Source organism: Colletotrichum gloeosporioides, assembly GCF_011800055.1.
Source record: "Colletotrichum gloeosporioides strain Lc1 chromosome Unknown consensus_117, whole genome shotgun sequence".
Classification (NCBI taxonomy): domain Eukaryota; kingdom Fungi; phylum Ascomycota; class Sordariomycetes; order Glomerellales; family Glomerellaceae; genus Colletotrichum; species Colletotrichum gloeosporioides.
Window position 1 is genome coordinate 507,820 of NW_025544762.1, and position 13,971 is coordinate 521,790.

Here is a 13,971-nt window from a genome sequence, read left to right on the forward strand (position 1 = left end):
CAATCTGTTACCTACACGGGGGTTCCCACGGCCTCGTTGCTCTTGCCCATTATTTCATCTTTTATTTTAGTTTAATTATTTCCTCGCACCCTATTTCACCCTATCGCGCCTTTACCGCCTTTCTCGTCTGGTCTCGTCTCGCCTCGTCTTGTCTCGCGACCTCCCGTACCCTTTTTTTTTCCTCTCCCTGCCGTACCATATTTCCATTTCCCATTGCTCCCGTCTCCCCTGTCGGCATCATCTATTTCCACCACCTTAAAATTATCAGGGTCCCGGTACTATGGCCACCTGAATGTCCTTCCAGAAACCAGGAGACGGTGGGGACGAACCTGGCTGCGGTTCGCAACCCCAGCTCAGGGCAGATACAGATACCTTACACGACAATTCGCTACCTCAAGGGGCCTGTCCGGCACCGCAATTCGACGATTTCCCGATGGGATGGTCTCCAAAGGCCCAAAGCCGAGCCAACAATGGACGAGAATCACCTACGCGCCTCGGCGCAACCTGGTTCGTGTTTCCGCCTGCAAACGCCTGCCGCAGCATCCCCTCTCCGCAATCACCCCGTCTTGGTCGACCGCCTTCTCTCTCGCGGCCTCGCCTAGCTCTCTCGTCGTCCAATTCGTCTTGGGCCTTGCAGTTTGCTCACTTTCTTTCCCTTGTCGGCCCCTTCTCCGTGCGTCTCGCCCATGACAAGATGAACCTGCTCGAGCCACCTACACCCTTTCCGATATCCGTCTACCGATCCAGTCACACGCCGGACCCCCGGAACTGCCACGCCATGAGCACCTACGTCTCACTCCAGCCTCTCGCCCTCATGCCCGTGTGTGTGTGCGGGGGGGNNGGGGGGGGTCGGTCCCTGAAGCCGCCCATCCATGCCGCCGCCGCCGCTGAAGAGAACAGCAACGAGGCGTGCAGCGAGCGACCCAGGCGTCAGTACGAATAGCCCCGAGATACAGATATCCGGAGCACCTCTGCGCTGTGGAGCTGTCGGCTTCTTCCACACAGCCTCCAGTGACCTGGACTCGGATTGCAGTCGTGTTCCCCCATGCTGCCGAGCCGCTTTCCATTCGCTCGTTTCCGCCTGTCTGCTGCTGGGGTATGGTGCCGTGGCTTAAGCGCCATCTTCGGGAGGGTCGTCACATTGCTCCGTTTGGCAAAGACTGAGTGTCCCTCAGAATAGATTGCCAATCTATCGACGGATCAAAGTTGCCAAACATGTGCCGCCCAGCAACCTTGACTACACGTTCTCTGCCGGTCCACCAAAGGCGAAACATTTGATCACGTCCAGAACAACTAGCCAAGCAGCCAAAATCCGCCAACCAAAACCCCTTGTCAACAAGACGCTCAGCCTTCAAGACTGTCGCTCAAGTCCGGAAGTCTATCACGATTTATCCGCCCGACTCACAATAAAGTTACCAACCTTAGTTTTGTCTTAAGAAACGCTCTCCACCACCGAAAAGCCTCATCTACTCGGGACGGTCCTTAGCGTTTCACGCCACCTTCATACGACCGCAGCCATGTGGTCTGGGGCTGGAGCTGCAACTGGGAACAGCCAAGCAGCAGTCGTGAAATCTGAACAAGCACATCTGGCTCTGTTGCTTGCCTCGTCCGGTCTTCCCACCTGAGCCTAGACACCTTCCCTCCTTTCGTTGCACAACAGAGGCTTTCGCCCGATCTTTTTTCAGATTTTCTGCCCCGTGGATCACAATTGGCGAAAAAGACAGCACAGCCTGTGGAAGCTTAGGGTGTGGTACGCCCAACCAGCACGCAGCATCGCCAACTACGGTCACCATCGGCCTTCGTACGCCGCCGCCTTTGCTGACTTGAGATGAGGGGGCTGTCTTAGCGCAACCACGGCCGCAACCAGATGGGACAAGATCTGTGGCCGTAACTTTTTTTCCAGTCTCCTTCTGACGTCTTGTCAGCGAATGTCTTGTTGACGTAAGAATAATTCACGATCCTAGTGGCCACGCGGGTAACACTTCGCACTAACACCCGGCGAGGTTGACGGCTGGGGCTCTAATTTGGTGCTACCGTTTTCAACGAGGATGCACCAAACTATTGCGGCATTTCAGGCCTTGACATCTTCGGACTAGGCACTAGGCTCAAGAAGTCACAGAGCCGATTAAACTTGACTTCGCCATGCTGGGGTTGTTGAAGAACCCTTGCGGCCGACGTACACATATTGGCGTCGCTCACTTCAGAGGGTTACTTCGCGGCATACGATTGCCGACGTCATGGCCTCATCACGGACGTCTTTCTTGCGTGTCCTGGGTCTGATCTTCCAATTCATGAGCAACCGAGCAGAGATCGGACGGTGGAGGCGTTCCATTGCGGACCGGAGAGGGAGACATTTGTGCTCAGTGAACCCCCACATCGCGGCCGTCTCGTTGTGCTTTTGAGAACTCGAGCATCTCCTTCGGGCCCAACCAGGCCAACCTAGGTGATGAGCAAACGCGCCGTCCTCAGTAATTCTCCCCAGAACGCAATGCAACCCTCCATCACTACACCATCGCGGAGAGCGGGAGGCTCGCGAAGTCTGATAGCGAGCCAATAAGTGGATCTGATATGATCCATCATGGCCTTCACGCTGGCGCGGCGCACAATACCCGTGGGCACAAACCTAACTACGTAGTCCCGTATTTCCACTCATCATTCCTCAGAATAGCAACGGCGTGTAGAGTCCGATTTCAATGCCACCTTGGGTCTTTTTCCGGCGGCACTAAGGCTGAGGGTCCGTGGTGCCGACTCAGCTCCCGGGCAAAGCGTCAGACGGGACAAACGGCCACACGTTTTTTGAGAGGCATCACACATGTGCTGTTGCGCGACAACAGCTGCATCTGGACTGGACGTGAGATGGCTGCCGCTGAAGAGGCACTTTGGCGAGTCCAGCCCTCAGCCACCCGAGCCGCCGCCTCCTCTCGTCATTGGGGTTCACTCATCTGAGACCTCACCCTCCCCAATCGTCCATCCGCAATCAATTGCGCGGCGGAAGACGATCCGTGGACGCTTCCCGCTCCCCACATTCCCGCCGCCGGTCTCCCTAATCCTAGGGGCGTGCGAATCGACGTCAGTTCCACCAATCTGCTGCTAGAACCTAGACGGGGAGACCGTAGCATCCCGTTTAGTCGAGGCCAGTTCGAAATGTTCCGATTCATCCAAACAATCATGTCCCCGGATCTTGGCACATTGTTCTCAGCACTCAGCTGGCCGGCAGGCCTTCGCCGAACAATGTGCTCGAAATGAAGCGGTCGACGGACCTTGAGACCCGGACCAAAATACAGTGCGGACCGAAGAGGCGAAGGTGAAGACGGACGACCACTTCGCCTCTCCATGCATCCTCCCTGGTGTCGAGCGGACCGTTACGGCTGCCCAATGCCATGTTTCGAACCGGCGGTTCTTGCTCCCTTGGATAGGCAGAAACCGCTCGTACGCCGCATCGACACGATTTCCATGACATCGTCGATGATGAGATCACCACTGACTTTCCCCAGACCAGCCGTTGCCCGCATTCTGTCTCGAGCAGCAGCGCACAGCCGTCTGCAGAGTCATTACCGTGGTAAACCATGGCAAATGGCAATGCGGACCTGCGAACACACTTACATTTAGAGTTTAGACCTTTTGTGTTGAGACGTTCAAGAGAGTCTTGACTCGATAAACATTCAGGCGTTTCGGCGGGGACTCCCCATCCGAAGAATGCGGGCAAGCGTTCCAACGCGACCTCAAGTGTGTCTGGAACCCAGATGACGGGCACAGAACAGTATGAACATTGCAGACAATATGCCCATTGTCTCGACCATTCCCTCCAGTTCTCTGCGTGTGGTCCTGCTTTTGGCAGTTGCTCACTGGCACTCATTGCTCGTAAAATGCCCCGTTTTGAAAGATACGATAAAGCAAAAAAAAAAAAAAAAAAAAAATTTAAAAAAAATTTGCCAGAGAGCGTTGCCAGAAATCTCAACTGCTTTTTAGACAAGACATGTCCCCGCATCTTTAATTGAGAGGAAAACGAAGCAGTTGACAGTTTCTTATTTTTCCCTCACTCCTTCGTTTTCCTAAGTCAACGCCCGTCATCACGCAGGCCAGCGGCGCAGGGCGCGGATCCCAGAATCCTGGGAACCACGGAAACATATGCTACACCATCACACACACACCGGGCACCGGAGCTGAAATCTAACCTCCAAATCCCCCGCAGGATCAGACGACCAATCGGAAGGGAAACTCCTCACTTTTTTTCTTTGTCTTCTTCCCAGGGGCACACAGTTGTCAGGGTGCCTGATAGCGCCATGGCTGGGCCGGTTCTTTTCAGCCTCGCGAAACCGTGGTTTTCAGGAGCTCAGAGCGCAGCGTCGCTAACAAAACATGCGACGCGCCCTGTATCGAAAGTTTCAGGAGCTCGCCAGAGCTTTCCCCCCTTCTTGGATGAGCATTGGATCCCGTCGCGCCCCGATGTGGCCGCCATAAGCATGTCGGCCACGTTTCTCCTTTCTTTTCTCCGTCTCTGTTCTTTCCCTCTCACTGCTCTGCATCTCTGGTTTTCCTTCTTGCGAACTCAATCGCGCATCTTGCATTGTCGAACAGCATTCGACTCAACCTGCTCCATCCTTGCACATCAACTCTTGAGCAGCCGGTCCTCCTTCCTGCGAGCCGTTTCTTTTCTTCCACTCTGTAACAGACCACTTTACGCATAGCCAACTATACCCCTCCCACGTCCACACCTGTGACGCGATCATCATCATGCTGGCAAGTTTGACAACCAAGATGGCCCTCAAGAAGGTGGGCCTCAACAGCAAGTCCTTCGACTTCAGCGGCGGCGGTTCCACGGACTCCAAATCCAAGAGTGGGAGCAACGCGGGCCTGGATGACGTCGAGGCCGAGAACACAAGCGGCGGCTGGCCGGCGTGGATGTCGATGAAGTCCCTGCCCATCACCGTCGCCCCGTGGTTCTCCCCGCCCCCGCCCCCGGTCCCCGTCGCCGACCCGCCCAAGATCGGCGACCTCGCCCCGTTGGACCGCGACAGGAAGCTCGAGTTCGGCCGCGGAAGACCGGTGCTTGTCGTGTTCCTGCGGTGTGTCGGCTGTGCCTGTACGTCTGATCTGTCTTTTACCGCACTTACACAGACCCTTCCCTTCCCTTACGTGACCTGCATATCTGCTCCCGTCACCTACATATGCAGCCCAACCAACACACCCTTCTCACTTGTTGGGATGATCCTGTTCGACATATTTCTCAAAGATCACATGCTAACTAAACACTTCCAACGACAGTCGCGCAAAAGACCTTCCTTGCTCTCCGCACACTCGCCAACAAGCACGCAAACAACCTAACCTGCATCGCCGTCTCGCACTCCTCCGCGGCCGCCACGCAAAAGTGGGTAGACCTGCTCGGCGGCGCCTGGAACGTCCAGGTCGTCATCGACGAGGACCGCGCCATCTACGCCGCCTGGGGCCTCGGCCTCGGGTCCGTCTGGTACGTCTTCAACCCCACGAGCCAGATGCAGGGGTTCAAGGAGAAGGGGTGGCTCGGCGAGAAGGTCGCGGGCGCGATCCAGCGGACGGGAGCGGCCGGGCCGTCGGCGAGCGGGGCGTCTGCTGCTGCGCCGCCGCTGCAGAGGAGGGGGACGTCTGCGAGCGGCAAGGGCGCGGCGGCCGCGGATCCTGCGGCCGATGGGATGCCGGCCGAGGTCGAGGGGCCCAGCACGGTCATGGGGAACAAGTGGCAGACTGCGGGCGCGTTTGCGGTCGACGGGCGGGGGACGGTGGTCTGGGGCGGCAAGGCGTTGAGGGCTGATGATCCCATGGACTTGGGTGCCGGATGTGCGGCGCTGGGGTTGTAATGAAGCCGTTGGCTGACGGACGGCTCAGGGCGGGCGGGCGTTGGGATCCGCTTGATACACTTCTTTCTTGGGGGGACAGGCGTACGGGTTGGTGGCGATTCATGTTGGATAGCGTCTTCTTTCTTGCTAGTTGGAAATGAACTTCATGTCAAATCTAAGCTGTTGGTTGGAACGGTGCAAGTTCAACTACTAGTCTTGTCGTGTTGGTCGGTGACTCCATGCTCGTGTAAGTTGATTGGCTTGCGACGGTTCGGAGGAGTTGGTTGTCTGCAAGAGAGCTTTGTGAGGCGTAACGCCAAGTTGACAAGTGCCTTTGTTAGAGCTCGTTGGTTGGATATGATATTGGTCCATTGTGAGAAAACACCCTGGGCGATAGTTGAGGCCAATCACCTTCCACAGCGGACTTGATCAAATTTGACAGCCGAGTCACGCCGAAAGCCAACAATTTCACTACCCAACAGACGGTTCGTGCTCTTGAATATCCTAAACGCGGAACTCCAACGATTGTTGGCCTGGTTCTTCTCTCGTGTTGGTCTGGTCTTCGCTGTTACTCAGTCACATAGCCCCAAGCTTCCCAAACAACAGGAACCTAACAATGACATGCCGTCAAAGTCACTGGGACATATCTACACCGTACCGGCGTCCACATGTAAATCAACGCCAGTTGGGACTCCACCTCGAGGCCCCCTCCTCTCTCTATGGCTGAAGAGTACGTCCCGAAAGAACCATGCTTGATTCGCAATCTTCTCGCAAGGCAGTCTACCTGATAATCCAACAAAACATGGAACCGGGTGTCCATCACATGCCAAAGGGTCTGCCAGAGAAGAAACCCGCGAACCCTGATGGGCCGCTTCCGTCCAGGAGAGACAGGCCGCAATATCGCCAACCCGTCAAGGTTCTCTCTGTCTCCTCAATTCCGGGCGCAGACGCAAAAACGCCCCAGTCGTCATCCCAAAAACCTCTCTTCTCCTCCAATCCTCACAAAGCGACTTTACTGCATAGTAAGAGAGAAAGAAAAAAGAAAAGATAGGAAAGCCATCAAAGACGTCATCACCACAAATAGAAACAAAACGCCTCAGTAAACATAATACAGGTGGCCAAACTAAAATGCCTTAACAAACACTCTACTAATCCCCCACCCATCTCCAAGCCACACGCAAAAAAACAAAGTGTGGGGGTCCGCCCGACCACATGTCCTGCGCCCGGGCCTCTCCCCCTCCCCCCTCCCCATCCCGCGGCGCGGACCGCAAGCCACAAGCAACCACCGCCCGGGTCGCGGCGAGGTCAGTGTTTCTTTCCCAACGCTCTCCCTACCTAGCCTCCTACGTACTCTACGCTGCCCGTACTCCCGCCCTTCCCCAGACCTGGGACGGGAAAAGGGCCCGTTGGCGAATATCCACGGTTGAATAACATGCGGCTCATAGAGGTATGTATGTACCTACCTGCCTCCTTAAACAGGGCGAGGCCAAACGCATACACCGAATCCCATCCATGACTGTGAATACACTTCGGGTCGGGTTGGGGCCCGACCCGGCGGCCCTGGGTCCGGCCGCGGTTGCACCCGCAGGCAGACCTCTCCGGCGTCCTCACGGCCCAATAACCAACCGTTCCAACACATTTTACACTTTCCCTCCTCTCCCATCTGCCATGGACACGGAATCAGCTAGGCAAGTCCCGAGCCCGCCGTCGTCGGGAGAGCAAGATTCTACCTCGCCATTCGGCAAAACTCTCCCAGCTCAGAGAGAGGGGGCGATAACACCTCACGCCGTACCAACGCAACGTCCAAGGTTCCGCCCCGAGACTCAAGGTTCGGGCCTTTGGGGCGCGTGAGTTCAGACTCTGATCCGCGTACACCACCCATTAGTTAGTTTCTCAAATGTCATATTACCATTGACTCGATGAAAATGTCGCCATCGAGCCAAATTTACAAGATGAACCACATGCGACGGGATAGAATTTGGGGGGACAAAAAAAGCATGTTTGTTTTCATTAGATTGCCTGCTCCAACCCCAGAGCAAAGCGTGCAAAGAGTAGCATCCGAGTCCGTCCCTCTCCAACGCATCCGATGTTAATCTATCCACCCCGAACCCCGTCTTGATGTAGTCAAGTTCCCTTTCGTTTCCCAGTTCAATAAAGGCGCGAGAACCCTATTACGACTCGATGTGGTCTCCCGGTGTTCGAGATCCCGTTCGAGTGCCGAAAAAAGGCAGACAACTCCCCACGACGCGACCTCCAGTGATGATCCCCGAGAAGCAGAAAAGGAGAAAAAAAGAGGAAAGAAAAGGAAATATCCCCCCCATGAGAAATGACAGCCCACAAACACCCCGTATCCCAAACCCCTATTTTTTGTGATTTTATCGCCGCGTGAAGAGAGAGTCGTCGCTGTGTGCTGTGTCAACTCCCCGGATGTGCGTTTCCCAGTCCCAACCCATTCGAGTTAAACCAGTATCGAGACCCACGCCCACGCCGATGTATGCTCGCAATTTCGAATCATAAGGTTGCCCTTCGTCGCTTTTTGGCACCCGAATTCATCCCATGCCCAGCTCCGAAGGACAACGTTCCCAAGAACCAAAAAAAATGTCGTTCCCGCTCCGTGCTCGCCTTCGCCAGAATTCCCAGATCATCCGAAACATTCCCAGACGCTGCGATATTCCCGCCGAAGCTTGTGTCAATCCCGAAGCCAACTCGTGTGTAAAACCCCTGTCCACGCCCATGTGACATGCATCTCTTTTTCCCGTAGCAATACTTTCGACTCCGTGATTGCAGAATGCGGTTCGTGCAAAAGAAAACTCCTCAAAAGATGCCGAAAAGACACCCTCACTCCGAATACCGTGTTGAGCCCGAGGTATATATCAAGTTTTCCGTGTCCGAGGAGAGGAGAAAATCAATCCAGACCGAAAACAAACTAAAAAACCACCCACGTAAACGGCTAAGTCATCGAGCCCCTTTTTTTCATTCAGTCAGTAGATGCGCCGCGGCGCTGTCTCCTCGGAGGGGTCTTTGGATTGGGCGTCTGGGTTTCCTAACCCCAGACGCTAGCAGGAGGCTGGCTCAGTCCGGAGGACTGAGGGCCCCAGACGCCATTGCCACGGCCCCAACCGCCGGGAGAGGCGAGAGGGGTGGTGGATCGCTTCGAAGACGAGTTCGAGGCACCAGTCGGGGTGCCGGAGGGACGAGTACCGATGGGAGCAACCGTCTGTGCCGGCTTGGATCCCGGCATCTCCTGACGAGGCGGGGAGCCACCAGGGGAAGAGTTGTTGGTACGGGCGGCGGCCTGGCTCACAGCCGACTCGAAAGCACTCTTGTTGTTAGGAGCGTTCGGCTGAGGGCTGGCAGTGCTGCCAGCACGAGAGCCTTGCTCGCCCGGAGGACCAGCGATGGGACCGGGGCCGTCAGTGACAGAGACGGGAGTGTTGGCATCACCGTGAGGAGGGGGACCGCGGGTGATGTCGTACGTCAAGGGCGACTGGCCCCGCAGGCTGGAAGGACCACTGTGTCCAGGCACACCAGGACGCACGGCGCCAGTCTCGTCGACGTAGCCTCCCTTCTCGGCAAACTGGCCCTCGCCGTACAAGGCGCTCCGCTGCCGAGCGATAAGTTCGCGAGTCTCCTCCTCGGACATGGCCTTGTTGCCGTAGGGGATGTCAGAAACGACAGCTGCGCGCACGTTGTGGTTAGCCTAAAGTCCTCTCAAGTGCCCATGTCTTACGTGAAGGGGTGGGACAAGGTCTTTCAGGGAGACATCTCTCGACAGTAACATGACGGGGCAGCAGGATGTTGCATGATGGTGAAACCCCTCGGCCTGAATTATCTATTTTTTTCTTCTTCTTTGCTGTCTCCCCTGTGGACAATGAAGTTTGTGTGCTATACAGTAGAGGGCGGCCTACTTCGCTGGTATTGCTGCTCAGTGTGGAGGTTGCGCAGCTCCCGCTCCCGTTGAGCGGCCATCCTTCTCTTGGCCTGCATCATCTGTTCCGCGTCGTTGGATCCTCGGGAGGACTGGTGGCGTTGAGAGGCGTAAAAGTTTTGGAGGTTCGAGTTCGGGTGGCCTCGGGCATCATCGAACTGGTTCATCGAGTGCGGTCGCGGACCGGCTCCAGCTCCAGCTCCCATGCGTCCGGCTGCAAGGTCTGCGTCAGCAGGGGAAGGCCGCGGAATTGCCCGCCAAGTGCGAGCAGACTTACTGAAGTCAAGAGACTTTCTGGCGGGACCAGGGCCGGCAGGGCCCATCTTGGGGCCGCCAGGGGTTGGGTACTCACGTCGACCGCCCATTCCGTAAGACTTCCCGCTCTTAGCGAGATTCTCGTATGCACGATCAACCTCTGTAGGCCTAGCAGTCAGTGTCCGTACCACATCTAGAGTATCATCTCGTCAGCTGAGTCTTCCTGCGCGCGACGCCTGCCGGGCGCGAGTCCGCAGAGAAACTCGCGCGGGGCTGACCGTCGGCCACGCGCTGGAGAGAACAGGAGACCTACCCTCGAACTGGTAGAAGAATGCGAAGTCGTCCTGAGCCGTAGGGCCGCTGGCACCTGTTGACGGGAACCTCGAGTCAATTCCGGTTTCCGGTTGTTGTTGAATTTGGCGATGCTGCGACTGGGCCGACTCACCAGCACGGACAGGAGGCGCTTGGTGTTCCCAGTTGTTCTGGCCGGGATTGGACCATTGAGGGTTGTTCTCGTAGTAGGACATGATAGCGGTGCTGGTGGTGCTTCGATGGAGGTGAAACCGGAAGGCCGCTAACGGGTCTGTCTGAGGGATTTGAGGCTCGGAGACCGAAGAGGAGGCTGGACTCGGTTATGTCTTTATTCTTCGAAGTCGAATTAGTTGAGATAGTCTCAAAGCGACGTTCGGGGCCGAAGGCGCGGATGGGAAGCCTTGGAAGAACGGTGTCGCAAATGGATGGGTGGAAGGCGCCGTGGTGTCAGGGGAGAGGCCAACGGGGAGGGACAGGGAAAATAAATTTTCTGGGTATGGGCGGCGCCGCGCTTAAATGTCTCGCGGCTTTTTTTGCGCCGGGGGGTCGCAACGAACAGGCAGGGAAACCACTCACCAAAGGGGAAAAAAGAGGGACGGGGTTGTTTCCAGATGTCGTTGCGCGGAAATGTCGAGTCAACGGCCGGCGATGTCGCAGACGCCAGAAACAGGACCAGAGGAAACAAGACGTTGGCTCCAAATGCGCGCGTGCGGGAGAGTGGTTTTCGGAGTTTGAGAAGGAGTCGGGGCAAGGACGACGACGTGTGCGTTTTGGGGCGGGCGACAAGAGAGTGTGTGGGAAGCGACACTACACTACCTACACGGCGGCGAACTGGCGGGTCGAGTCGGGTCTGTGCCTAATGAGACGGTGCGGGCGGTGCGGTGCGGTACGGTGCGGCCAGGTTGGCTGGAGTTTTGGCGGCAGTGGGTGCTTCTTCTTCTTCTTCTCTTGCTGGGGAGGGTTGGCCTTTTTTTCAGATGGATGCTTGCTTGTCCTTCAGACCGTGGCGAGGGAATGCGTGACTTGGGGCAGGCAGGAGGAGGGCAAGGCAGGGAGAAAGCCACAAAGAGAGTGATGATGATGACTCTTGTTTGCTAGTGCAACCGATCCCAGGTGGCAGGAATTAAGAGGGAAAAAAAAAAGGACGAGAGGTGAGGAAAAAAAGGGTGGGAGAGAGCAAGGGAAGGCACACACACACACACACACCACACCGGACACCTCAGTCGTGGGCAGACACCCACCTCAGGACCCGTAGGTAGCCAACGCGGAAGGCAGAAAGGGCAGTCGCTGCTGCGTGGACGGAGCAGGCTTGCGCTGCAATTGGAGTTTGGCAGCAACAGGACTCCAGCCAAGGAAAGAGTGGAGGTCTAGGAGGAGAATACCAACGGGAGGCGAGTGAGGTGCGGTGCCTTCCTAGGTAGGTACTTGCCTGGCTGGGTATTCGTAGCAAGGTACGTAGGTATTCGTAGGGGCAGGCAGGAGGCAGTAGTAGGAAGGAGGTAAGGTGAGGTGAGGAAGGGGGGAGGGGGGTGGGTGAGGTGCCAACCGGGAAGGCAAGGAGCACTAGCACCGCGAGGGAAAGGACGCTGGGGCAGACAGGCAAGGGCCAAGCACAGCACACACAGCTGCAGAGCAGAGCAGAGCAGAGCAGAGCGTGCTGGACACTTGCCTCCCACCACACTCACAGCAAAGTGGACGCCGCCCACACCAGACGTCAATTCCGTGGAAGTCGAAGTCGAAGTTCGAAGGTGGAAGGGGACGTGTGGATGTGGATGGGGAAGGGGGTGTGCACCGAAACAGGTGCGGGAAAGAGCGGCCTGGGACCGACGGGGACACACACACACCACCACACACCATACAGAGTACGGATACACTGGGGACGTATTCGTAGATTCTGGGACTGCGACTGGGACTGCGACTGGGATTTGGGGGGTAGGGGAGGGGGTAGGAACGATGGACGGGACGCTATGTACCTTGTCCTTAGCACGTAGTAGGCATTGGCGGCGCTGGCACGGGAGGAGGAAGGGGAAGAAGAGGACGACGCCGACGACGGGGTGGGGGTGGCCGAACAGGACCTGCTAACACTGCATCAGGCTGGCGAGGTCTTCGTGCTGCATTGGAGCCGTGTTGGTGTTGGTGGTGAGAGGTGTGTAAGAGCGCCGTTCAATCTCCTTCTCCTTGTGCGTGATGTTTGCCTCATCACGGTCTGCGATACCTATCTGGATGACTCGGATCAAATTTTCAAAAGCCCATCTCTATTTCCGGCACGCCCGCTTACCTAGGTTCCTACCTGCCTCCTGTCGCCTGCATCCTCTGAACCAAATACCTGGGCCAGCTCGATGGCGGACAGACAAGGCCCAGGAGACTGGACTGGACTGACTGGCCGAGAACCGTCGCCTGCCCCCGGATTCCTCTCCGAAAGACTGGGTTTCCGTCTCCCTTTTTTGACTCCGTGCCCAAAGAATTCTGAAAGTGTCTGGTGATTACTCGCCGACATCCCACACACGGCGAGGGAGACGGTGTCCCGGACACAAGCAAGTCGAGACGACATGAGACGAGACACTTCCTTCAAAGGCACGTACCGCAGCATAGCCAGTCGGTAGGGAACGGTTGAATGTGAATCGCGTTCTGCCGACCTGCTGCCCAGTCTAATCACTTTGCATTTCGGGATTGCCCTTGAATATCTGAAGAAGCCCGCCTACTGTGTAGTACCTATTCTCCCCTTTCCCACTGTCGCTTTCTAAACCATTTCATTCATCTGATATCTCGTCGTTAAACGGCTTGGACCTTCACCAGCGCTACAGTAAGTACAAAGTATCTCCGAAGGAGGAGTGAACCCCGCAAGTGGGTGAGGAGGGGGGGCGTGTTACGATCAAAAAAGAAAAAAAAGCCGAGGAAGCTTGTGGGGAGGGCTTCTTTGTTAATGACCGGCTCCCTGCCCGCGCTCTCCAAAAAACGAGGTTTCGACGTCGGTTGTCGCCTGTGGCCAGTCGCCAGACGCTATTGCCAGCCTGCGGTTGTCGGGGATAATTAGGATTCGATATCGCGTGGGAAAGACGCAATCAGTTGAACATAATCTCACAGTGACCCATCAGCAGAGTTCGTGGGCGAACCAGGGCGAAGTCAATGTCGACGGGCGATCCACAGGAGAAGCACCGCGAGATTGAGATGGAGAAATTCCCTACCTGGTCTTGTTAGTCTCGTCGCCCGCCGCCCCCCTTGGATCGATCTCAGATTCATGTCTCCGGCCAGGCACGAGTCCGAGTCGAAGGGCCTGGGCGAGAAGGATGACGGAGTTTTGGTTGACAGAGACAAACATGCTTCGTCTCCAAGGGGTAAGGGGGAAAACGTCCCGCAGGGCAGAGACAGCACCCACAGGTCTACAAAGACGGGTGAGGAATAAAAAATAAAAGACGATAGGCAAAAAGTCGCAGGTAAGGCACGGTGCTATTGTTAAAGTACCTACAGCGAAGGTTACATGCCTAGTTCCCATCAAAATCTCCATTCAAGTTCTTGCCTTAGCGTCGTTTCGACTTCACTGTGTCGGTACCTCTGCATGTCTTGAGTTCCCGTCCGCGTCCTTGTTCTTCCCGGGCATTCCCATACTCGTCCAACGTCGTTCCTTTGGCTTCCCCTGCGCGTCTTGCCCTGGGATCCGACACT

The 13,971-nt window shown here is 56.4% G+C and overlaps 2 protein-coding genes across 2 annotated transcripts; one reads left to right on the forward strand and one right to left on the reverse strand.

Annotated features, from left to right (window-relative positions):
* Positions 1-4,734: 4,734 nt before the first annotated feature.
* Positions 4,735-5,834, forward strand: GCG54_00009133 (uncharacterized protein; the record flags this gene model as incomplete). The annotated part of the gene is made up of 2 exons (XM_045409082.1): positions 4,735-5,083; positions 5,266-5,834. 2 exons carry the CDS (start codon positions 4,735-4,737, stop codon positions 5,832-5,834), a joined length of 918 nt encoding a protein of 305 aa, XP_045256327.1.
* A 3,022-nt stretch (positions 5,835-8,856) lies between these two features.
* On the reverse strand, positions 8,857-10,523 carry GCG54_00009134 (uncharacterized protein; the record flags this gene model as incomplete). Its single annotated transcript, XM_045409083.1, has 4 exons — positions 8,857-9,491; positions 9,722-9,955; positions 10,019-10,156; positions 10,310-10,523. The coding sequence occupies 4 exons, from the start codon at positions 10,521-10,523 to the stop codon at positions 8,857-8,859; spliced, it is 1,221 nt and encodes a 406-aa protein (XP_045256328.1).
* Between the last annotated feature and the right edge of the window lie 3,448 nt (positions 10,524-13,971).